Below are 23,419 nucleotides of genomic sequence, written 5' to 3'. Positions count from 1 at the left end.
TGGCCCTCAGGCCCCAGTCATAGTGGTCCTACGTAAGCAGTATTACACAGTATTAGAGTGTTTCTTTGTGTATTTGTTTGTTTGTTTGTTTGTTTGTACCTGTTTAGAGAGCAGCTCCTTGCAGAGTGTGTACAGGCTGATGAACTTGCGTGCGAGTAGGCGAGCATCGATGAATCCCTCAGCAACCAGCATGATCTCACAGATCAACTCATAGTCAGGAATCACCATCGCACACGGCCTAGATTGGAGAGTGTGAACATTCAGATTGAAGGGAGAGATGGAGTGGGTCGATTTGCAATTCAGCCTGTGTGTGTGTGTGTGTGTGTGTGTGTGCGTGTCACCTGAACAAGGCCTTGAGGTTCTCCGGTAGTTCCGTTCTCCCAGCGTAGCCTGGGTTCAGAGTGATAAAAATCCCTACGGTGGGCCTCAGCTCGATCTCCTCACCCAGGAAATGGAACCTGACAAGCAGGAACACAAATCTTAGCGAAAGACACAAAGCCTCTTGGATTTGTTTCATTCCATTCGTTAGCTAGCTAGGAGTCCCTCACCTCTGTCTCTTGTTCCTGATGGCGTCCTGTATGGTTTTGACCTGTACTGCCACCACAGATAGCACCTCCACGGAGATCCTGTTGAACTCATCAAAACAGCCCCACACACCCGTCTGGGCCAGACCTTTATAGATGTTCCCTATGGACTACAGAAGAGGTGGGGAAAGAAACGGGGGGATTCGGAAGCACACAAACGCAGATTATGTCATAACCAAAAACAGTGTATCCACACGGCTCTACCAGTTTGTGAATACCTACCTTGTAGTCCATCTGTTCGGAGCAGTTGAATACATAGACCATGATGCCTAAGGAGCGGCCCAGGTCCTTGGTGGTTTCAGTCTTCCCAGTGCCTGCTGGACCAGAGGGGGCGCCACTCATCGTCAGGTGGAGAGACTGGGTCAGAGTGATGTAACACCTGGGGAGAAGAAGAGAGAGCGAGAGTGGTGTGTGCTTGTGTGGGGAAATCATAGTGAGTTGCAGAGATCATCACGGTAGTGGTTAAGAAATAGGTGGGTAAAAGCTGATTGCAGTTCACGGTGAGTAAAGTAACGCTCCTTATACTTTAAATGCATTTTTTTCCCGCAAAAGGTGGGCAAACTAGTTTAGAGTGTTATAGCATCTATATGAAGAGTTTATGCCTGCATGTGTGTGTACCTGTCAGTGAGTGGAGTGATGACCAGTCTGTTGGTATTGCCCAGGTACTCATATGAGAACTGGAACTGAGCATCACAGATGTTGATGTAACAGTGTCTCGTCACGTCATCCCAACGATGGCGCAGCTGGGACAGCCATGCAAACGCCTGTCCCGTTGTCACCTAGGAAACCAAACCCCCAAGAGTCAATTTGTTATTAAACCAGCCTCAACAGCATCTAAGAGTGACTCTTTTATAGTCCTATTAAGTAGTAACTCTTTTATAGTCCTATAAAAGAGGCAGGTAGCCTAGCGGTTAAAAGCGTTGGGCCAGTAACCGAAAGGTCGCTGGTTCAAATCCCTGAGTTGACTAAGCGATGAGCCAATGAGCAAGGCACTTAACCCTAATTGCTCCTTTAAGTAGCTCTGGATGAGAGCGTCTGCTAAATGACTCAAATGTAAACGTGAAATGATTAGAGCATGTAAATCTGATCTCAGAGCAGTGGTTATGTTCCGGGAAACATGTTCGGAAGTTGCTTCAAGGTCATTTCTTATGTTCATTCACCTTTTATAAAAGCCAACTGTGATCTGAGGGCAGAGGTTATGTTACCTTCTGTGCTATGAGTTTGGCGACCACGTCGCGAGCGTGCACGTCGATGGTGCACAAGGTCATGATCTTCTGTCTGTCACCTGGAGTCAGGTCTCCCAGGAGCATATGGATCAGGGAGTTCAGCTGGGTGATCTACCAACGCACGACCATCAGATAACCATCACGTAACCACAAAATAACCATTTTTGTGTATAAGAGACCTGGGTGATATATCACAGACGTGTGTGTATGTGTGTGTGTCTACCTGCTTTCTGTTGTAGTCTTTCAGGGCAGTCTCAAAGCCCTCCTCCACCCTCTCAAAGGCGATGCCCACGTCTGTCGCCCACCACACCTGGCTGCCAGTCAGACCAACCTTGGCAGAGGAGGACAACACACAGTTTTGAAATTCAGGCACATTTTTGTTTGGTAGCAATGCTTCTGAGTGCAATGGTGAGTTTGGGGACGACACACACACACCTGTGCTGGATAGTCAAACAGCCACTGGTCTCTGGGTTTGTCCTCATAAGCAGCGACCGCTTCTTGGATCTCCCTCTGGACAGTAGAGCGCATAGTCCGCTCCAGTTCACTCAGCCAGCACTCTGCCTACAGATACGCAGACATATATACGTTTCAGACATACACACACACATGCACAAACACACACACACACACACACACACACACACACACACAAAGGTGTTCCTACCTGTCCTTGGCAGATGCAGGGTTCGGAGAAGGGTACGTACTCCCCTTCTCTACTGTACATTCCTATGGCAACTGCCTCCCCCTCCTCCTCCTCTCCCGCTTTCTTTTCTCCTCCCTCCTCCTCTCCCGCTTTCTCTGAGTCTCGGAAGCGAAGGTCCGCCACATTATCAAACAGCTTCAACAGGTGCCTGGTAACCTGGGTCACACATCAAAACACACACCACCATCATCATCGTACACAACATGGCAAAAAGTATGTGAGTGGACATCCCTTCAAAATAGTGGATTTGGCTATTTCAGCCACACCCGTTGCTGACAGGTGTATACAATCGAGCACACAGCCATGCAATCTCCATAGACAAACACTGGCAGTAGAATGGCCCGTACTGAAGAGCTCAGTGACGTTCAACGTTGCACCGTCATAGGATGCCCCCGTTCCAAGTCAGTTTGTCAAATCTCGGCCCTGCTAGAGCTGTCCCAGTCAACTGTAAGTGCTGTTATTGCGAAGTGGATATGTCTAGGAGCAACAACAGCTCAGCCCTCGAAGTGGTAGGCCACACAATCTCACAGAACGGGACCGCCGAGTGCTAAAGTGCGTAGCACGTAAGAATCGTCTGTCCTCGGTTACAACACTCACTACCGAGTTCCAAACGGCCTCTGGAAGCAACGTCAGCACAATAACTGTTCGTCGGGAGCTTCATGAAATAGGTTTCCATGGTCGAGCAGAACCACACAAGCCTAAGATCACCATGCGCAATGCCAAGCGTTGGCTGGAATAGTGTAAAGCCAAAGTCCCCAGAGTCCCCAAAATTGGACTCTGGAGCAGTGGAAACGCGTTCTCTGGAGTGATGAATAACGCTTCATCTGGCAGTCCGACGGACAAATCTGGGTTTGGCAGATGCCAGGAGAACGCTACCTGCCCCAATGCATAGTGCCAACTGTAAAGGAATAATGGTCTGGGGCTGTTTTTCATGGTTCGGGGTAGGCCCTTTAGTTTCAATGAAGGGAAATCTTAACGCTACAGCATACAATGACATTCTAGACGATTCTATGCTTCCAACTTGTGGCAACAGTTTGGGAAGGCACTTTCCTGTTTCACCATAAGAATGCCCTCGTGCACAAAACAAGGTCCATACAGAAATGAGTTGTAGAAGATTGGTGTGGAAGAAATTGACTGGCCTGAACAGAGCCCTGACCTCAACCCATCCAATACCTTTGGGATGAATTGGAACGCAGACTGCGAGCCAGGCCTAATCGCCCAGCATCAGTGCCCGACTTTACTAATGCTCTTGTGGCTGAATGGAAGCAAGTCCCCGCAGCAATGTTCCAACATCTAGTGGAAAGCCTTCCCAGAAGAGTGGAAGCTGTTATAGTAGCAAAGGGGGGACCAACTCCATACTAATGCCCATGATTTCGGCCATCTAGTGTATTTCATGCAGTATACTGTATGTTCAAATTAAAAAGCAGGTGAGTGATGTTCACCTGTTTGGGCTGTGTTCCCTTGGAGACGATCTCCAGTAGGTCTGTAGCAGAGACAAAGTAGAACCGAGGGAACGTCAGTCTTTTGGTTTCCAGGTACTCAGCCAGGGCCTTCTCACACACTGACAGCCTGGGGGGAGAGACAGTCGAGTTAGTACAGACACACACACATGCAAATCCAACTGCATACACACGCACACACACACACACACACACACACACACACACACACACACACACACACACACCACACCTTTGCTGCAGAGCCTCTAGTTTCTCCAGGAAGCCGGGTTGGTTGGTGACCTCCACCACGTTACGGGTCTGGACAACCTCTGTCATCATGTTCTGTTTCATCACATCACATACAGAATCAAGTCATTACAAACCTTACTCACTGTCACCATTGTAAAACAGAATGGTTGATTTGTGTTTGAGGAACATTTGTTCTGGTAGTGTGTGGGTGCAGAAGTGTGCGTGTGTTACCTGGAAGTCAGAGTGTATGCCTGCTGGAACATCTCTGTGTTGTGCGCTAGTTGAGACCGTCTGTTGTTGCTAGTTGAGTGTGTGTGTGTGTGTGTGTGTGTGTGTGTGTGTGTGTGTGTGTGTGTGTGTGTGTGTGTGTGTGTGTGTGTGTGTGTGTGTGTGTGTGTGTGTGTGTGTGCGTCTACTAAGCTAACATATGGAGTTGTTTTAAAATGGACATACCATGGATCATTTAGATATTTGATTTGGAATTTTAGGACCCCTTTGGGCATACAAAAAATATTTAAAATGCATTTGATCAAATATAGCATTTGGCCTTTATTACACTATAGCCCACAGAAACGCAGTGAATAACACATTCATAAATGGCAAAAAAGTTAAAAGATAAATCATAAAGAATAAGGTTTTTAAGTGTCCTATATCTAGAATATCTAGGAGATATATATATATAATTTTTTTGGGGGGGGCGGGACAAAGCGACTTCCATACTTCCATTTGCTTGTATAAGTTACCTTCAGACGAGTCCTGTGACACCTCTGGGGGTCGTATAGCAAAAGGGAGAACACCACAGTGTTTGTACGAGTCTCCTCTTTCCATTGAGTGGTCATAATAGGCCAAACCGCTCGGACGCTACAGACGTTTTTCGGGACGCTAGAAGAACGAGTTTCGGGGTGTCTCATGGTGTGACAAACACCGCTGTACCTCGGCCACCTTCCACCGCTGATGCGGAAGGCCGACATAAGCGGACGTGGTGGATTGAGACGCAGCCCATGCAAAAAAAACTGATGGATTTTGATGGGAATTTTTGTATTATGTTACTCACAAGGATTAGTGTGTGTGTTTTATGTAGTATATCTACCTGGAAGTCAGAGTGTATGCCCTGGAAGCTCTCAGCATCGTGGGCTAGTTGAGAGCGTATGTCGTGGCTGTTGGTGAAGATGCTGTTGAGGTGGGCCCAGGTCCTCTGGACAGACATCCAGGAGGAGATGACCAGGTCTGCCACCATTAGCCTCCTCTGCCAGCCACTCACCTCCGCCTGGAAGTACTCCACATACTTACTCATCAGGATGTTTTGCAGCTGCACCTAGGCGGGGTCGGTAAGAAAATATGAATTAGGCCAATGAAATAGTATTGTAGTTAGACAGTTTTACCAGGTAAGTTGACTGAGAACACGTTCTCATTTACAGCAACGACCTGGGGAATAGTTACAGGGGAGAGGAGGGGGACGAATGAGCCATTTGTAAACTGGGGATGTTTAGGTGACCATGATGGTTTGAGGGCCAGATTGGGAATTTAGCCAGGACACCAGGGTTAACACCCCTACGATAAGTGCCATGGGATCTTTAATGACCTCAGAGAGTCAGGATACCCGTCTTATCATCCCTTCCGAAAGATGGCACCCTATACAGGGCAGTGTCCCCAATCACTGCACTGGGGCATTGGGATATTTTTTAGACCAGAGGAAAGAGTTCCTCCTACTGGCCCTCCAACACCACTTACAGCAGCATCTGGTCTCCCATCCAGGGATTGACCAGGACCAACCCTGCTTAGCTTCAGAAGCAAGCCAGCAGTGGAATGCAGGGTGGTATGCTGCTAGCTTAAAGTAAGGGGTAAGGGGTTTCAGTAAGCAGTTTCAAAGGAGTTTTAGGCCTTTCACTACTTGTACATCTATGGAATTTTCTCCCATTGTTTTACTTTCTTCCCTTCAGGAGATAAGGGGCTACAATAATAGGACATGCACTGCACTGCACTCCAGTATTCCCTGGAGTGGAACTGAGTGAGCGGAGAGAGGGACTAAACTAAAAAGGAGACTATGAATTGGGTTATTGTGTGGTATGCTGAACATTTGAACATCTTGGCCATGTTCTGATATAATCTCCACCCGGCACAGCCAGAAGACTGGCCACCCCTCATAGCCTGGTTCCTCTCTAGGTTTCTTCCTAGGTTCTGGCCTTTCTAGGGAGTTTTTCCTAGCCACCGTGCTTCTACACCTGCATTGTTTGCTGTTTGGGGTTTTAGGCTGGGTTTCTGTACATCACTTTGAGATATCAGCTGATGTAAGAAGGGCTTTATAAATACATTTGATTTGATGTTACCTGGTTGTCTTCCAGCGTCTCAATCAGGTTTTCGTCCGACTTGAGCAGTGGAGTTTCTATACTGGGGTGCTTCTCATAAGACAACGCCATCACACTCCACGTCTGAGTAATCTCAGCTAGCACCTTCTCTATGGCCATCTCTTTGACTGCCTTGTCCACTATGTTTTTGACCTCGTCCTCCACCCTGTGGAGCTGCAGCTCCAGTAGGTCTCCCAGAGTGGTCCCCTCCCACATCACAAACCGCACCTGGGGTCAGAGGTGAGAAGTCAAAGGTCAGTGAGAGAGAGAGAATGGTACCCCGGTGGGGTTCATCAACAATGGCCATTGACCTCTCTCCGACTGTAGATGGTAAGAGAGGGACAACATGAGAGAGAGAACAAGTCGGAGGGAAGTACGTAACGAGAAAGAGAGTGTTGTACCCCGGTGGTGTTCATGAGTTGTTGCCAGTGTCTCTCTCTGACAGCAGGGTTCTGCAGCTCATTGACCGCTCGTAGAGACGTCAGCAGGTTCTTCACCGTTGACTCCAGACCCAGATACACATCCCACACACGCACCTCCTTATCCAGGGTCTTCATCTCCTACACACACATTCACATGATATATAACGTACACAGGCATTATAGTCACACACACAACAAATATAATAGCATCAGCTAGCATATGCTGAGATAAAGGTGTGATATTTCCCTTAAATCTGTCAGATGAAAGTGTGTGTGTGCATGTGTGTCGGATGTAGCACCTTAGCAAATCTCCTCAGCTCCATGTCCATCTGCTCCACGTTAATCTCTTTCCACGGGGTCTTAGTCCAGTCCTCTATACTGGTCTGGGTTACACATCACATACAATATAGTGACAATCAGAGAAAGACAAAAAAATAAAAAATAATTTCAGCTACAATCAGTGAGGTTTTTACCTTGACGAAGATGACCATGTCCCAGACGGCTTTGACCAGGATGATGTCAGAGCGACACTGGCGGAGCTGCTTGTAGTCAGGGAAACTGACCTCGAACAGATCAGCTGTGTCCTGGAGCTTACGCATCTCTGCCTCCAACACTGCTACAACACGGTTAGACTACACGCACAAGCAAAGATACACAGTTGTAAAAAACTCTTGTGCATACCTAGCTATATCAAACAGCCCACGCATATTAATAGACTAAGTAAAGAAATGGCTGCATTTTCCCCACTCAATAAACTACATCTCCCATAAGCCCCTCAACCCCTGCCTCCTTCAGCCTCCTACTACGTGAATATGAGATGGTAACCTTGTCAATCAGCTTATAAGGCTCCTCCACGTCTATTCTGAAGATGACCTCCGAGCGAAACTGCTCTCTGAACTCATGCTGCTTGATCTGTGAGATGAGACACGTACATAGAATTCTTCAAACATACAGTTTAGATAGACTAGGCTACAGTTTAGATGCATAGAAGTGGTGGTCAGGTCGGGTGAGAGTCGGGTAGGTTTATCTAACATCTAACATCTATAATTCAGAAAAGCAGACGGATCAGTTTGCACAGCATCTGCTAAGCTCTCTGCAAGGGTCCTCCACATGATGGTATCGTGTGTGTCTGATACACTACACCCACGCGCGCGCGCCTCACCTCAAAGCGGACACACTTCCTACGTATGACGGAGACCTCGTTGGACTGCAGTGGGGCCACCTCGTGTTTCACTGTAAATGCGACCTTTTTCAGACTCTTCCACTTCTCAGGCAGCTCCTACACAGGTTACAAGGCATTATAAGGTATCATAGGCATCAATGGATGATCATTGGGTGGGATGCGTGTACCTCCATTTGAGTGTGGGTGTGTGTGTGTGTGTGTGTGTGTGTGTGTGTGTGTGTCTGTAGTCTACCTCCAGCTGTGTATAGACACTTCCTGGTAGCTGCTGTCCATAGGTCTTGAGTAGATCAGTGGTGGACTTGAGTGGTTTGAAGTGTTGGTCAGCACTGATCTGTCTGTCCCGTATGGCCATCAGATGACCCATAATGTCCACCAGACCAGCATAGTCCCCGTCTGAGACCTTATTAGACAGACCACAAGATGTGTTCTGGACAAACAACGCCAGGTCGCTCACACTGGGGGAGAGAGAGAGATGGCGAGAGAACGTTGAAGAGGGGATATGCATTTTATTGGATGAGGGAGACAGTAAATAGATAGGTGTTTGTGTGTCTGTTTAGATATTATGTGTGTGTGTGTTTAATTGAGTGCACATCACATTTGTGTGTGTGTGTGTGTGTGTGTGTGTGTGTGTGTGTGTGTGTGTGTGTGTGTGTGTGTGTGTGTGTGTGTGTGTGTGTGTGTGTGTGTGTGTGTGTGTGTGTCACCTCTGATTGACATGGTTGAGTAGGTGCTCTTTGAACATCCAGCTCCACCTCTTGATGATGTTTGTCAGGGCCAGTTTGAAGGGCTTGATGTCCAGCTGCAGCCAGCCACAGAACACTCTCCTGTCCTCCAGCTTACTGACCCGCACGTATAGAGACTCAAACAGGCTGATCTAGAACATAGAACCACACCCACTGATTGATCTAGAACACAGAGCACTCTCCTGTCTTCCAGCTTACTGACCCGCACATACAGAGACTCAAACAGACTGATCAAGAATATAACACAGACTGAATCAGACTGATCTAGAACAGAATCAATTACATGTATGGATCTAGAAGAAAGTAGAGTATGGGGAAAATCTGCATTAAAAACAATCTGCATTTTCCCCCCAGAGATGTGTTTCCATCAAATTGACTTGTTGTGGATGTGTGTGATGACGTAGTACACATAAAAATAACTTTTGCGGTTAAATTCCCACTCTGGTATTGACACGTGCACTCTAGCCAACAGCTTGCAGATAGATACAGGGAGGGTATAGCCTAAATTATGATAATATTATGGACAAAAGAGACAGATTATTTTTATTTGTCAAATGGCAGCCAAGCATCGATCATCACGTCATGAGCGAAGATCCTAAACTTTTATCGGAAAAGGAGCATCAAGCTCATCACCGTAACACGTTCACCAACCTCTGAAGTTCACCATAACTTATGTCATCTGTAGCCTAATAAACTGTATGCTTTCCCGAGTCGTAGTAGAAGGACCACACAACATATCATCATGTCCAAGTTTACTTCGATAATATTTGCGCATTAAAGCGTTTCCACGGGCTTTTCTTGCATAATACATTTCACTGTAACAAAAAGATCCCACCTTGTCTAGAATATTTTGTTTTGTCAAGACTGGGAAAGTTTAGCTGTTTCCATCATGCCGGTCATTACATTTTTTATCCAACATACACTTAACACGCATAAAACGGTTGGATGGAAACCTTGTTACTGTTTTAAAAAGGTAGTGGTAATATTTAATTCAGTACAGACATTTGTAGGCGGCTTAACTTACCCTGTCCCACGCCTCAACTTACCCCATACCCTATGTAAGTTGTGCCAAAATATCACTTTTTTTGGACAAGCTATGTTTTCAAAACTGTCATGTTTACATGAATTCTGATTATTTCCAGGGATACACAACATCCTGAAATATATGTAGATATCTTTGATAGAAAGAATACTACATTTCCCTTGACGGAGTGATGCTGAATGTAAAAGAATGGCTCAACTTTTAAAAGAAGTTGAACTATTAAAAGCACTGTAACTCTCTGGGACTGCCTCTTACCCTCTCTTACCTGTTCTTTAAAGTTGTCCAGTGTGGGTGGGTTCTTGGCCAGTTCATAGTCTGCGTAGAGCTCAGCCTCCTCTGTGCTCAGGACATGACCATACAGCAGGAACTGTCTCATGAACTCTGACCTGCACACATTCCAAATCCTAGATTAGGATCCACAATAAGCTTCATTGTGAAGGACACACATTTGATCACAAAATGTATTCACACACTCACCTGTCATCTGTCCAGAGGTAGCGGTAGCTGGAGAATGACACCTGGTACTCTCTGACCTGAGAAATAGTCGATCGGGCACGGCCTCTGATGACCTGGCCCAGCTCTGACAGGTCGGCCATCCTGTCTATGTCAGACTGGAGGGAGAGGTCAAAGGCCAAAAGAGAAAGGTTCAAAGGCTAATCAAATTATTTGGATTTTGTGTGTGTGTGTGTGTGTGTGTGTGTGTGTGTGTGTGTGTGTGTGTGTGTGTGTGTGTGTGTGTGTGTGTGTGTGTGTGTGTGTGTGTGTGTGTGTGTGTGTGTGTGTGTGTGTAATCTATTCTACCTGATAGTTGTCCATCTGTTTATGCTTGGCCACGCGGGGTATGAACGATGCCATCTTAGAGATATCGCCCACCATCTTGTCGATGATGTCGTAGAAGTTTCCCTGGTGACTGATGTCCAGCGAGGGTTCGAAGGTCATCTCGTTGGCGTTGAGGACCAGCTGGACCTCGAAGAGCGGGGCGATGCGAAGGGCTGGGTCAGTGTTCTCAATCAGGTACTGTAGGGAACAGCGTACCGCACTGGAGAACCCTGCTAGAACCATGCGGTCAACATAGTCAGTGTAGGACCTCCACTCGGCACAGTCTGGGGCTGACACTCCCAACAGAGCAAGGTTCTCCTGAGAGAGAGAGACAGACAGAGAGAGAGAGAGAGAGAGAGAGAGAGACAGAAGGAGAGAGAGAAAGAGAGAGCGAGAGAAAGAGAGAGAGAGAGGGAGGAGGGGGAGATAGAGAGATGTCATGCGATGTTGTGTTTTTGTGTACTTGTCCGTGTCTCTATATGATTATGTATGTGTACAGTGTGTGTGTATCTTCGGTGTGTATACCTTTAGCAGTGTGTGTATCTGCTCCCCTGTGTTGGTGATAAGTGTGTACTGTTTGCTGATGCTCTCCTCCATGTCAGTGAGGATGAGGAGGGTAGAACCCCTGGTCTTCCTGGTGATGAAGGCCTGGTGACTGAACTTCCCCATCAGAGCCTGAATGGCCTCAACATTAGCCTTACTGGACTGGACCCTACAGGACACGTCCTATATGGAAGGGAGGAGAGGAGAGAGGGATGAAGGGAGGAGAGATGGACGAAGGGAGGAGAGGGAGAGATGGATGAAGAGTTGAGGGATAGCTGGATGAAGGGAGGAGAGAGGGATGAAGATGAGAGGGATAAATGGATGAAGAGAGGAGTGATAGATGGATGAAGAGGAGACATAGAGATTGGAAGGCCTCAACGTTATCCTTACTAGACTGGACCCTGCTGGACACATCCTGGATAGTGAAGAGAGGAGAGAGGGAGGAGAGATAGAGAGATGGGGGTGTGAAATGAGAGAGGGAGGTATGCATAGAGAGAAGGAGTGTGTGTGTGTGTGTGTGTGTGTGTGTGTGTGTGTGTGTGTGTGTGTGTGTGTGTGTGTGTGTGTGTGTGTGTGTGTGTGTGTGTGTGTGTGTGTGTGTGTGTGTGTGTGTGTGTGTGTGTGTGTGTGTGTGTGTGTGTGTGTGTGTGTGTGTGTGTGTTTTACCTGCACCAGGTCTCGTGTGGTCTGGACATAGTCCAACAGGTCATCCCTACTCCAGGTCAGTTCTTGGAGAGCGGGCTTTAGCTGCCGTCTGGTCCCGCCCATCTCCTCCTTAACCAATCCCAGCTCCACAGCCAGGATGGTGCTGTGCAGCCGATTGTACCACTGGGTTATCAGGGCCAAGGTCTGGGTGTACTGCAATAAACACATACAGTACAACATTACAATACACTAACACAATACTACACAACACTGTGTGTGTGTGTGTGTGTGTGTGTGTGTGTGTGTGTGTGTGTGTGTGTGTGTGTGTGTGTGTGTGTGTGTGTGTGTGTGTGTGTGTGTGTGTGTGTGTGTGTGTGTGTGTGTGTGTGTGTGTGTGTGTGTGTTTAGGAGACAGACCCACCATATAGAGTGTCTCTCGTTTGGAGTAGAGGTGTAGAGCAGCTTTAGGGATGCTGTGGTTCTTCAACATGCTCAGATACTTCACCTCCCTCAGCACTGAGGTCAGCTAGAAGAGAAGGAGTCAGGTACTGACTGGAGCACGGGTCAGCAAATGTGATTTTTATATATATTTTTTTTAAATGGTCGAAACAGACTGTACAATCAACAGGAATTCAGCTAAAAATGTGTTCAATTTAAGAAATCTGTTCCCAAGTATTCCCACAAATAAAAAAAAGAGAGGTGATCGCATCTCAATGTAATTCAAGGTATGGAATCATTGTTATTTTCAAATACAATCTCTTTTTAGGCTTAGTCATGGTCAATTTGCAGTGTACAATTTATTAGAATTATGTTCCGGCCCCCCGAACATCTGCTCTGACAAAAATCGGTGGCCTACGGCTGCCTACCCCTGGACTAGAGCATTACTCTGGCAGCAGTAGTACTTGGGCTTGGCAGTTTAGAAGTTGTGGTTAAGGTTAGGGTTATGATTGTAGATGGAGGTTAGTGATCAAGGGATAGAGGTTTACAGCCAGAGGTTACAATTAGGGTTCATGGTTGGGAGTTAGGGTAAGGGGTCAGGTGTCAGGGTCTAGGGGTCCTACCACAGGGTAAGGGTGAGAGGATTAGGGAACCTTACTGCAGGGCTGAAGTTGACCTGGAACAGTCCTGTCTCTTGATCCAGTGTGAGTAGTGGTTCCTGGAGGTGTGTGTTGCACAGTTCCTCCAACCCCTCCGTCCACACAGAGAACAGCTCCTCATCGTGCTGGTCTAGAACCTCTAGAACCCTCTCACACTTCTGGAGAACCTGCTCCGCCTCGGCAGAACCCAGTGGCCTGGGACACAAAGAGAGACGGGGAGGCGGGATGAGAGAGAGAACGAGTGTGTGTGTGTGTATGTCTGTAGACCAGACCTACATGCGTATGAGATGGTTGAGGTTGCTGCGGTTAGTCAGGATGCGGTCTCGTAGCTCCTGAGACCACTTCAGGTTGCCAGCGACCGGTGGCATGTTCTTACTCAGGACCTCACAGCCCGACCGCAACTGGAACACAACCACAATAAACCTCTGTGTGACTGAAGAGACAATAAACTCTCAAAACCTCTCACTCCCTCTCTCTCCTCTCATTCTCTCCCTCTCTTTCTCCTATCCCCCTCCCTCCCTCTCTCCCTCCCTGGTCTCTCACCCGCTCTCTCTGCTGGTCCAGTATGAGCTGGCAGTGGTCTATCTCAGTGTTGAACATGCCCAGCAGGGTGCTGTAGTTTGGGGAGAACAGCTGGTTGATCCTGGGTCTCTCTAAGAGGGTGCCAAAGATCTGGAGGAGCTGGAGGAGCATAAGCACAGAGAGCAGAAGACTATGGTCTTACAATCACATAAACAAACAGAAAGCACTGAGTCAGGGCTATGGTTAGGGTAAAGGGTCAGGGCTATGGTTAGGGTAAAGGGTCATGGCTATGGTTAGGGTAAAGGGTCAGGGCTATGGTTAGGGTAAAGGGTCAGGGCTATGGTTAGGGTAAAGGGTCAGGGCTATGGTTAGGGTCAGGGGGGGCTATGTTTAGGGGAAAGGGTCAGGGCTATGGTTAGGTGTAAAGTGTCAGGGCTATGGTTAGGGTAAAGGGTCAGGGCTATGGTTAGGGTAAAGGGTCAGGGCTATGGTTAGGGTAAAGGGTCAGGGCTATGGTTAGGGTAAAGGGTCAGGGCTTTGGTTAGGGTAAAGGGTCAGGGCTATGGTTAGGGTAAAGGGTCAGGGCTATGTTTAGGGTAAAGGGTCAGGGCTATGGTTAGGGTAAAGGGTCAGGGCTATGGTTAGGGTAAAGGGTCAGGGCTATGGTTAGGGTAAAGGGTCAGGGCTATGGTTAGGGTCAGGGGGGGCTATGGTTAGGGGAAAGGGTCAGGGCTATGGTTAGGGTAAAGGGTCAGGGCTTTGGTTAGGATAAAGATTCGGGGCTATGGTTAGGTGTAAAGGTCAGAGGGTATGGTTCTTCTCAGGTGTGTCTCACCTTGAAGGCAGACTCCAGGCCTTTAGAGTGTTGGAAGGCCAGGTTGAGAACGGTCCCCAGCCTCTGGTCAAAGTCTCTGTTCTGCTCCATGAAACGCCTGTAGTCCACTAGGAAGTCCTAAACACACCAGCAAACAAACATCATGTTAGTGGCCGTTTGATCATGGTTAAATAAAGCATTTGTAAAAGTTGAACAGAGGTGTCACGAGCGTCACCTCTTTAGTGTAGTCCAGCGGGTCGTATTTGCTCTCCCTCAGAGTTCTCCAGCTGTCGTGGAACTCCTCGTTCATACTGAACACCATCTCACTCAGGATCTTTCCCCTCGACCCTCCCAACTCAACCTTCTCCAGCTTCAGGAAGTCCAGTGCAGATGCAAACAGCTCCTGATAAACAGATCAGCGTTAAAGCATGGAGGAATAGATGGACGGATGGATAGAGCCCTATATAGTACACTACCTGTGACCGGAGCCACACGCACACTCGTGCCAGACACACACCTCGATCATGAGCAGCCTGCCCAGTACGTGGTCAGCCCTGTGGAAGACCAGAGTGGAAGGGAAGTCCCATTGTTTGACAGTCTCCCCGCTGCGGTAGTACTGAGGGATGCGCTGGCGGTGTGTGTGGAACAGGCGCTTGAAGCTCCGCAGAACACTGATGGCCATCTGAACCCTCTCCACTCCTTCTTCCAGTTCCATCTTAAACAGCTCCTCTGGGATCAGATACGCAAACGCCTGGCGACACAAACAGAGAGGCATTATACGCAACACACACAGATCAGGCGCACGCGCAGACACCACACACCCACCTTCTCGATGAGTAAATTGCAGAACTCCTGCAGTAGGAGCACCATGCGTGGGGGGCGGCAGTAGTATTGCGAGCGGCTCCAGATGAGACACAGAGTGTGGAAGAGAGGGGGTAACAGCATCTCTGTCTTGTTGAAACTCCCCTCCTCAAAACAACTGATCAGTCTCCTCAGTGGTCTCAGGTAGAGGTCTATATCCTCAGCCTCTAAAACCGCTGTGAGAGAGAAACATTGGGGCCGGTGATGATTAAGGGAAAGGAGAAACGTGAAGGATCGTGTCTGTGATGGGAACAAGGCCTCTCGCACTACCCTGGTTGACTTTGAGGCAGATGTCGTGGAAGGAGGCGTAGTAACTGCTATTGATCCTCCTCAGAATCTCCATGATCTGTTCCACCTTAGGGTTCATGATCTGAGAGAGCACGGAACGTAGAAGAAGAAAAATAATGAACTCTGAGCAAACACAAGCATACACACTGACCTGACTCTACTCCAGCCTACCTGTGAATGGACGCCTAGCAGGTTGCCTCTCTGACAGGCCCAGAAGTGGAGCTCCGCGCTGGGGCCCGGGTGGTCCCCCTGCTGCAGCACCATGCTGGAATCCCTCTTCAGGACGGTCCAGATCTGACCGGACCACTGGATCACCAGGGTCTCTATGGAGTACAGCAGAGCCCGGTCTATCGGCCAGCCATTAGAGCTAGGGGGGAGAGAGAGAGAAGTCACACACACACACACACACACACACACACACACACACACACACACACACACACACACACACACACACACACACACACACGCATGAACACACACGCAAACGCACACACACACACACAGCTCCACCCCACATTCCCACACACAACTGACCTGAGCAGTATGTCCTGTGGCTGAGCTCTCTCCACACACAGTGGTAGGGGCAGCAGGGTGCGTCCCTCTGCCCTGCCTCTCAGAGTGACCACTTTGCTCCTCAGCTGCTCCAGGTGTCTGTGTATGTCCTCAGACACCACCCGAGGCCAACCGCCGTGGTTCAGAGAGTTAGATAACACTGACACCAGGACCTAACCCCCATGGTAATTCAGAGTTAGATATAAAGGTCGGATATCATCACGTCCACGTCCACACATACCCTCTCCCCCCAACCCAACCCCAAACAAACACCTCTCCCCTTTTACTCACCTCGGAGATGAGGAGCGGCATGTGCTCCATGGGGTGTCCGGAGACCTCCCCCAGCCACAGCTGAGTCCTGAAGCCCTGCATGGTGATCCTCAGGACCCCCTTCTTCAGCACGCACATCAGCTTGGTCTTCCAGGGGGCTGACGTCTTTAAAGATGTAAACATAGTGGAAATGCTTTCTATTTTGTATTGAAAGCACTAGAAATAAGTCAAACCGTATTTCAACAAGGTACTTCCCAGCTATGACACAACGTTCTGAGAACCATATGTTGTTGTTTTTTTGAGCTTGGTGACAGTGTGGTTGTCCTATGGTTTTTTGCATACAACTTTCCCACAACTTTCAGGGAATGGTGCAGGATAGTTGCTTGGCTTTGGAACATTCTGAGCATATTTAAGGATCTTGGCCAAAAAAAGAACATTATTTTCTTTGTATTTCATTACCTTAACAGAATGTCTTCTAAAACTTGAAACGGTTACATTCCATTGACATTTTGGTAATGGTCCAGGATAGGTTCAAAACCCACTGATGCTGTGTCACGATAAATGTGTTTGCATGATTAATGCCTAAGGATATGAATTTCCATGTGTGCTTGGAGTATTTTTTTTTAACCTAAAATAAGCTAGCAGTGTTATTGAACGTTTTAAGGAAGTTATTCAAAAACCTCCAAATAACAATTGCCGTTAATAAAACCTCCTAGGAAAACTTTCAAGGAACCAGAGTACAACGTTCTCAGAACATCCCTGTAACCTAAAAATAAACGTTACCAAAAAAAGGCAACATTTTCACTTTTGTTCTCAGAACGTTTAAAAAACCTTCAGTTTTACCAGTCAGGAAACGTATGGCTTCGTTCACACAACCAATGTGAAACCAAAAACATACATTCCCACGACTTCCAAGGAACCAAATGTGCTAGCTGGGTTGTTAGATTCCGTTACTTAATTGTGAAAGCAACTTAATTGTGAAAGTAACTGCAATAAGCCTATCATTCATCAGAACATTTATACGATTCAAGTAGGAAAAAAGACAGACTGTGTGTGATGCCTAACCAGCTGGGTATCGAACCCATGTCAAGACATGACAAAGCTTGATTATTTGAATCAGCTGTGTAGTGCTAGACAAGAAAAGAAAAACATGCACCCCTTGGGATCCCCAGAACTGAGTTTGGGAAACGCTGCCTTAGCTAGTGGAAAGCCCTGGCAGCCATTTTTCAACTAATCTTTTCTTGGCGATACTTTCTTCGTTGTCTTTAACTTGTCTTTTACAAACCTGTTTAGTTGCAGGTGGTACACCAAAAAAATGTGATCATATTCAGAAAGATATTAAATCCACTTTTCCCACCGAGTGAGGAGTTCCCTCGCCAACATGTTACATTTCCCAACATCTTTGCAGGAACTAGTCGCTGCCGCGGACACATGCAGAAATAGATGAAAGATCTACACACATGCAAGCGAGATTTCTTACTCGATCAAAAAGTGGATTGAATATTTTTCGGAATGTTCTCCACTTCCACCTGTGACTGGACACAGAAGTTTATAAGAGACAAGTTTCTTCCGAATCAAGAACGAAGAAAGTATTGTCGCTCTGGATAAGAGCGTCTGCTTAATGACTAAAATGTCAATGTATTGCCAAGAAAAGGTTAGTTGAAAAATGGCTGCAAGGGCTTTCCACAAGCTAAGGTGTAACGGCTATATGGTAGCATTCACATATCAGCGTTAAAATGTGTGTGTGTGTGTATCGCTCACCTGTGCGTCTCCAGCGTGTAGTGTTCCCCCAGGACCAGTGAAGAGCAGTAGTCGGTCACTCCAGACATGGTCCAGGAAATCCAGTAGAATCCTCTGGTTCTCCTCCGCCCCAATGAAACGATTCCACTTGTCAGTCTTCACCCGGAGAACACAAAACGCCTGGAAACATGGTGCATTAGATGTGTCATTTGCTGATCACCTTTGTATCTGCTCTCTGCTTTAGCCCTACATAGGACACCGCTCGGGCTGTTGTATGCTTTGAAATAATATCGTACATGTTTGTAGTGAAATGAACTAAAGTCTACTGCAAGTATAGGCCTAATGAGATGTGCAACATTTTCTGTCTGAAAAACAGATCTCCACAAATAACCATAAAGCCTAACATCACCTACGCCATGCTGACCCTCAACATGGGAGAACCACAGGGGTGTGTGCTTAGTCCCCTCCTGTACTCCCTGTTCACCCACGACTCCGTGGCCTAGTACGATTCCAACAACATCATCAAGTTTGCTGACAACACGACTGTGGTAGGCCTGATCACCGGTGATCACGGGGGGCCACTTACACAGTCATGAAGAAGGCGAGACAGCGCCTCTTCCCCTCAGGAATTTGAATTTTTTTGGCATAGGCCCTCAAATCCTCAAAAGGTTCTACAGCTGCACCATTGAGAGCACCTTGACTGGCTGCATCACTGCTTGGTATGGCAACAGCACCACCCTCGATCACATGGCACTACAGAGGGTGGTGTGGACAGCCCAGTACATCACTGGGGCCGAGCACCCTGCCATCCAGGACGTCTATATCAGGCGGTGTGAACGGAAGGCCCGTAAAATTGTTAAAGACTCCAGTTACCCAAGCCATAGACTGCTCTCTCTGCTTGCGCACGGCAAGCGGAACCTGTGCATCAAGTCTGACACCAACAGGCTCCTGAACAGCATCTGAGGGTCTGAGTTGACCCTTGTATTTTATTTTTATTTTGCACTCTATGCACACTCACAGGACTCCAACACACACATAACATGCACACACATCTATACTGAGTGTACGCACATGCACAGACACTTACAATCATATAATTTTACACTGCTTCTACTCTGTTTATCATACAGTTGAAGTCGGAAGTTTACATACACTTAGGTTGGAGTCATTCAACCACTCCACAAATTTCTTGTTAACAATCTATAGTTTTGGCAAGTCGCTTAGGACATCTACTTTGTGCATGACACAAGTCATTTTTACAACAATTGTTTACATACAGATTATTTAACTTATAATTCACACACAGAAGTATACATACACTAAATTGACTGTGCCTTTAAACAGCTTGGAAAATTCCCAAAAATTATGTAATGTCTTTAGAAGCTTCTGATAGGCTAATTGACATAATTTGAGTCAATTGGAGGTGCACCTGTGGATGTATTTCAAGGCCTACTTTCAAACTCAGTGCCTCTTTGCTCGACATCATGGGAAAATCAAAAGAAATCAGCCAAGACCTCATAAAAACAATTGTAGACCTCCACAGGTCTGGTTCATCCTTGGGAGCAATTTCCAAATGCCTGAAGGTACCATGTTCATCTGTACAAACAATAATACGCAAGTATAAACACCATGGGACCACGCAGCTGTCATACCACTCAGGAAGGAGACGCATTCTGTCTCCTAGAGATGAAAAGTACAAATCAATCCAAGAGCAACAGCAAATGACCTTGTGAAGATGCTGGAGGAAACAGGTACAAAGTATCTATATCCAGAGTAAAACGAGTCCTATATCAACATAACCTGAAAGGCCGCTCAGCAAGGAAGAAGTCATTGCTCCAAACGGCATAAAAAAGCCAGACTACGGTTTGCAACTGCACATGGGGACAAAGATCGTACTTTTTGGAGAAATTTCCTCTGGTCTGATGAAACAAAAATAGAACTGTTTGGCCATAATGACCATCGTTATGTTTGGAAGAAAAAGGGGGGGGGGCTTGCAAGCCAAAGAACACCATCCCAACCGTGAAGCATGGGGGTGGAAACATCATGTTGTTGGGGTCCTTTGCTGCACGAGGGACTGGTGCACTTCACAAAATAGATGGCATCACGAGGAAGGAAAATTATGTGGATATTTTGAAGTAACATCTCAAGACATCAGTCAGGAAGTTAAAGCTTGACCCCAAGCATACTTCCAAAGTTGTGGCAAAATGACTTAAGGACAACAAAGTCAAGATATTGGAATGGCCATCACAAAGCCCTGACCTCAATCCTATAGATTTGTGGGCAGAACTGAAAAAGCGTGTGCGAGGAAGGAGGCCTACAAACCTGACTCAGTTACACCAGCTCTGTCAGGAGGAATGGGCCAAAATTCACCCAACTTATTGTGGGAAGCTTGTGGAAGGCTACCCGAAAGGTCTGACCCAAGTTAAACTTTTTAAAGGCAATGCTACCAAATGCTAATTGAGTGTATGTAAACTTCTGACACACTGGGAATGTGATGAAAGAAAGAAATAATTCTCTCTACTATTATTCTAACATTTCACATTCTTAAATAAAGAGGTGATCCTAAATGACATAAAACAGGTTATTTGTACAAGGATTAAATGTAAGGAATTGTGAAAAACTGATTTGAAATGTATTTGGCTAAGGTGTATGTAAACTTCCATCTTCAACTGTATATCTTGATGCCTTGTCACCTTACCCCTATACATATCTACCTCCATCACTCCAGTGTCCCTGCACATTGTAAATATGGTATTGGAACTGACCCTGTATATACAGTAGCTTCTTACTTTCTCATGTTCTTCTTACTTATATTTCTTGTGTTTTTGTTCTACCTTATGTTAGTTATTTTGCTACATTGATATTGATCACTGTATTGTTGGGTTTGGAGCTAGCAAAAAAAAGCATTTTTCACTGTAGGCCTACTTGTGCACATGACAATAAAACGTTAAATTGAAAGGATGTTTTTTTTTTAGATCAGTGGGTTCCCTAAACTAACGGAGCAATATACAGCACCCACATGGCCATAAAAGCACAATCCCAAAACGAGTTCAACAATGTGAACAGAAAATGCTTCCACCCACTTAATGTGCAGGTGATAAGATTATGTGATGCGCAAAAGACGCTGCTGAATGTGGTGGTAAGGTGGCCAGGTTGAACGTACGGCTCGTTCCTTCTGCAGAACAGCAATGATGGCCTTCGCCTACAGGAGGGAGCTGTTGAGGATGGGGTAGTGTTGCCTACTCGTTTTAAGTACATTTTGACATTGCTAAAGCAACTTGAATTGTCCTAACGGTCCTCTCTTTCTAGCTATGTTTTTTTTGTCTTCTGCTCAAGCCGCAACTGAGCGAGCCAAATCAAACCTTTTGGTTGTACTCAACCTCTGACACCAGCACCTCTATTTCAGTCGAGGAAAAGTTGTTGTTTCTTACTTTGTAGGATTGTTTGATAAATCACACTTCTTCCATGCATACGAACATTCTAGAGTTTACGAGTTGGATGACCGTTTAAAATGTTTTTTTCTTTCTCTGAGTTCCCAGTTGTCTTGAACGCACTGAAGTCGGATGTCTAAGATATCCGAGTTCCAAGTTCCCCTTGGTTTTGAACGCGACATGTAATCCCCCGCGTGCCTTTTCCTGACAGACATCGTTGAATAAATGTTACAAGATCATTCCTGCTATAATTTGAGTATGTAGAGTTCAATGTTTTTTGTGTTTGTGATGCTAATATCCCAGTCAATTCAATCCAACGTCTATTCCACGTTGCTCCTAATAATTTAATTGAAATGACGTGGCAACAACGTTGATTCAACCAGTGTGTGCCCAGTGGGATAGTCCTACCTGCTCCCGGAGAAAGTCCACCCTCTCATCTGCCAACGCAGCTCCTGTCTTGGTGTCCTGGGGAACACGCACCCCTCCACTAGTGCTGCTGCTGCCGCCCTCGGCCATGGCGCTGGAAGAAGGGAGCGAGGGGACATTTGGTTTTAGAGGAGAAATAGCAGAGGTTTGCATTCTGACATGGAGAATAGAGGGAGAAAGATAGAGTGGGTATGTAAAGGAAATGGACGGAGACAGGAGCTGGAGAGAGGGATGGAGAAAATAGAGTGGGACCTAACCCATTGACGGGAAGAAAACATGCGTCACCATCAACTCACCTTGAAGCTGAATGCTAAAGTTAACAAAACCAAATCTTCCAGCCAGGACCCAGTTCCACTGTTTGGGAAAAGCTGCTATAGACATGCACAAAGCTGAATATCTATCTATCTAATGAATGCGGTAGTCAGCCGATCGGAGCCTCTCTATCCCAGCTCTGAGGACAGGTGAGGAGGTAAGCTTATACCACACCTAGAGAGACTGTCACCTTACACCATAGCAACAGACGGCGACATATCTCACCTGTCACAGCCAGGTGAAACAGGAGCCTTCATGGGAGCCCTTGTCCTGACAGTGACACCTACTAACAGATCCACTTTCTCACCACTTGAGGGCAGTGTGGGATAACTTTTGGTAGAAGTGACATCAACTCTAATCCAAAATGACCCGAACCATGACATCCTATTAGACATGATACAGCATTTATGTAAAAACATCTAAAAACGGGACATATGTATAACTGTGTTACTTAAAATACCACGATTCTGATTAACCTTTAAAAAAAAAAAACATGTTGCCTCTAACTGTAATGCATAGATATAATAATGACATATGAGATGGGAAGACTGGGGATGATGGTGATATCAGTGATCATTGGCATTTGAGTCAGAATTTATTTGATAAATGTAGCTCATTAGTACTAAAGCAATGCAACGTTTTGAACCTCTGGGTCTCCACAGAAACACAGTGTTTATCAGGATTCATGTCCATATATTTCTGGATAAAATGTGAAATTGCGGTTAAGGACAACATTTACTGGGTGTACCATTGAATGGACATGTGGCCTTATAGTTCAAGCTTCTATTGGATCCGTTTATAGTCTCTCAACTCACAGAAGTTCAGGTAAGGACAAACACTATCGGCCATATTTTATAAATCAATAAAACATATATTAATTGATACTTTTCATGACATCAGAACTGTGCCTTTCTCTCTGCTCTGTGTTTTACCAATGACAACATCATCATATTCAATGTACTAACCGAAAATATTTTTGTGTGTTAAATTTAAATTCTCTGCGTCTCTCTGTCTGCCTGCATTGTAGCCCAGTCTCTGTCCCCTGAGCTGTACTGTAGCTAAAGCCATTTCACAGTGCTGAGAGACAGACCACTGCTGCCCATCCCTCTGACCTCACACCCAATGTCACAGCGTCTCCACTGGGACTACTGTAGAGA

At 46.4% G+C, this 23,419-nt stretch overlaps 2 protein-coding genes across 2 annotated transcripts in view; both read right to left on the bottom strand.

Annotated features, from left to right (window-relative positions):
* LOC139560026 (dynein axonemal heavy chain 11-like) overlaps window positions 1-4,291 on the bottom strand; it is a 4,330-nt gene extending 39 nt beyond the window's left edge. The window contains exons 1-11 of the mRNA XM_071376524.1: window positions 4,206-4,291; window positions 3,956-4,082; window positions 2,475-2,669; window positions 2,246-2,371; window positions 2,034-2,141; window positions 1,790-1,921; window positions 1,203-1,363; window positions 807-963; window positions 549-694; window positions 342-458; window positions 1-238 (exon numbers count right to left, since the gene is read on the bottom strand). The exon at window positions 1-238 is cut by the window's left edge and continues 39 nt beyond it. Of these exons, the coding sequence (XP_071232625.1) occupies window positions 43-238; window positions 342-458; window positions 549-694; window positions 807-963; window positions 1,203-1,363; window positions 1,790-1,921; window positions 2,034-2,141; window positions 2,246-2,371; window positions 2,475-2,669; window positions 3,956-4,082; window positions 4,206-4,291 (1,551 nt within the window). The 3' untranslated portion in view covers window positions 1-42. The remainder of the gene's footprint in view (window positions 239-341; window positions 459-548; window positions 695-806; window positions 964-1,202; window positions 1,364-1,789; window positions 1,922-2,033; window positions 2,142-2,245; window positions 2,372-2,474; window positions 2,670-3,955; window positions 4,083-4,205) is intronic.
* Window positions 4,292-5,086: 795 nt separating this feature from the next.
* Window positions 5,087-22,519, bottom strand: LOC139560025 (dynein beta chain, ciliary-like). Its single transcript, XM_071376522.1, has 31 exons — window positions 22,488-22,519; window positions 21,933-22,044; window positions 18,507-18,647; window positions 18,115-18,273; window positions 16,375-16,518; window positions 16,066-16,256; window positions 15,700-15,895; window positions 15,511-15,610; window positions 15,205-15,416; window positions 14,897-15,130; window positions 14,615-14,782; window positions 14,401-14,517; window positions 13,587-13,724; window positions 13,320-13,444; window positions 13,043-13,238; window positions 12,368-12,472; window positions 11,968-12,159; window positions 11,284-11,484; window positions 10,741-11,076; window positions 10,417-10,550; window positions 10,205-10,325; window positions 8,859-9,028; window positions 8,387-8,609; window positions 8,134-8,250; window positions 7,797-7,883; window positions 7,445-7,603; window positions 7,271-7,354; window positions 6,951-7,109; window positions 6,532-6,777; window positions 5,295-5,519; window positions 5,087-5,155 (listed from the first exon to the last, which is right to left on the bottom strand). Exons 1-31 carry the CDS (start codon window positions 22,517-22,519, stop codon window positions 5,087-5,089), a joined length of 4,893 nt encoding a protein of 1,630 aa, XP_071232623.1.
* Between the last annotated feature and the right edge of the window lie 900 nt (window positions 22,520-23,419).

The sequence above is a fragment of the Salvelinus alpinus genome, chromosome 30 (genome assembly GCF_045679555.1).
Source record: "Salvelinus alpinus chromosome 30, SLU_Salpinus.1, whole genome shotgun sequence".
NCBI lineage: Eukaryota > Metazoa > Chordata > Actinopteri > Salmoniformes > Salmonidae > Salvelinus > Salvelinus alpinus.
Note: the sequence above shows the minus strand (reverse complement) of the source record. Positions and strands in the feature narration are given on the sequence as shown.

Coding starts and splice junctions, on each gene's coding strand:
- LOC139560025 (XM_071376522.1), bottom strand. CDS start 22,519: ATGAAGGCTCCTGTTTCACCTGGCTGTGACAG. Junction 16,257..16,374: donor TGCCGCTCCTCATCTCCGAG/GTGAGTAAAAGG, acceptor CATGGGGGTTAG/GTCCTGGTGTCAGTGTTATC. Junction 11,077..11,283: donor AGATACACACACTGCTAAAG/GTATACACACCG, acceptor TCTCTCTCTCAG/GAGAACCTTGCTCTGTTGGG.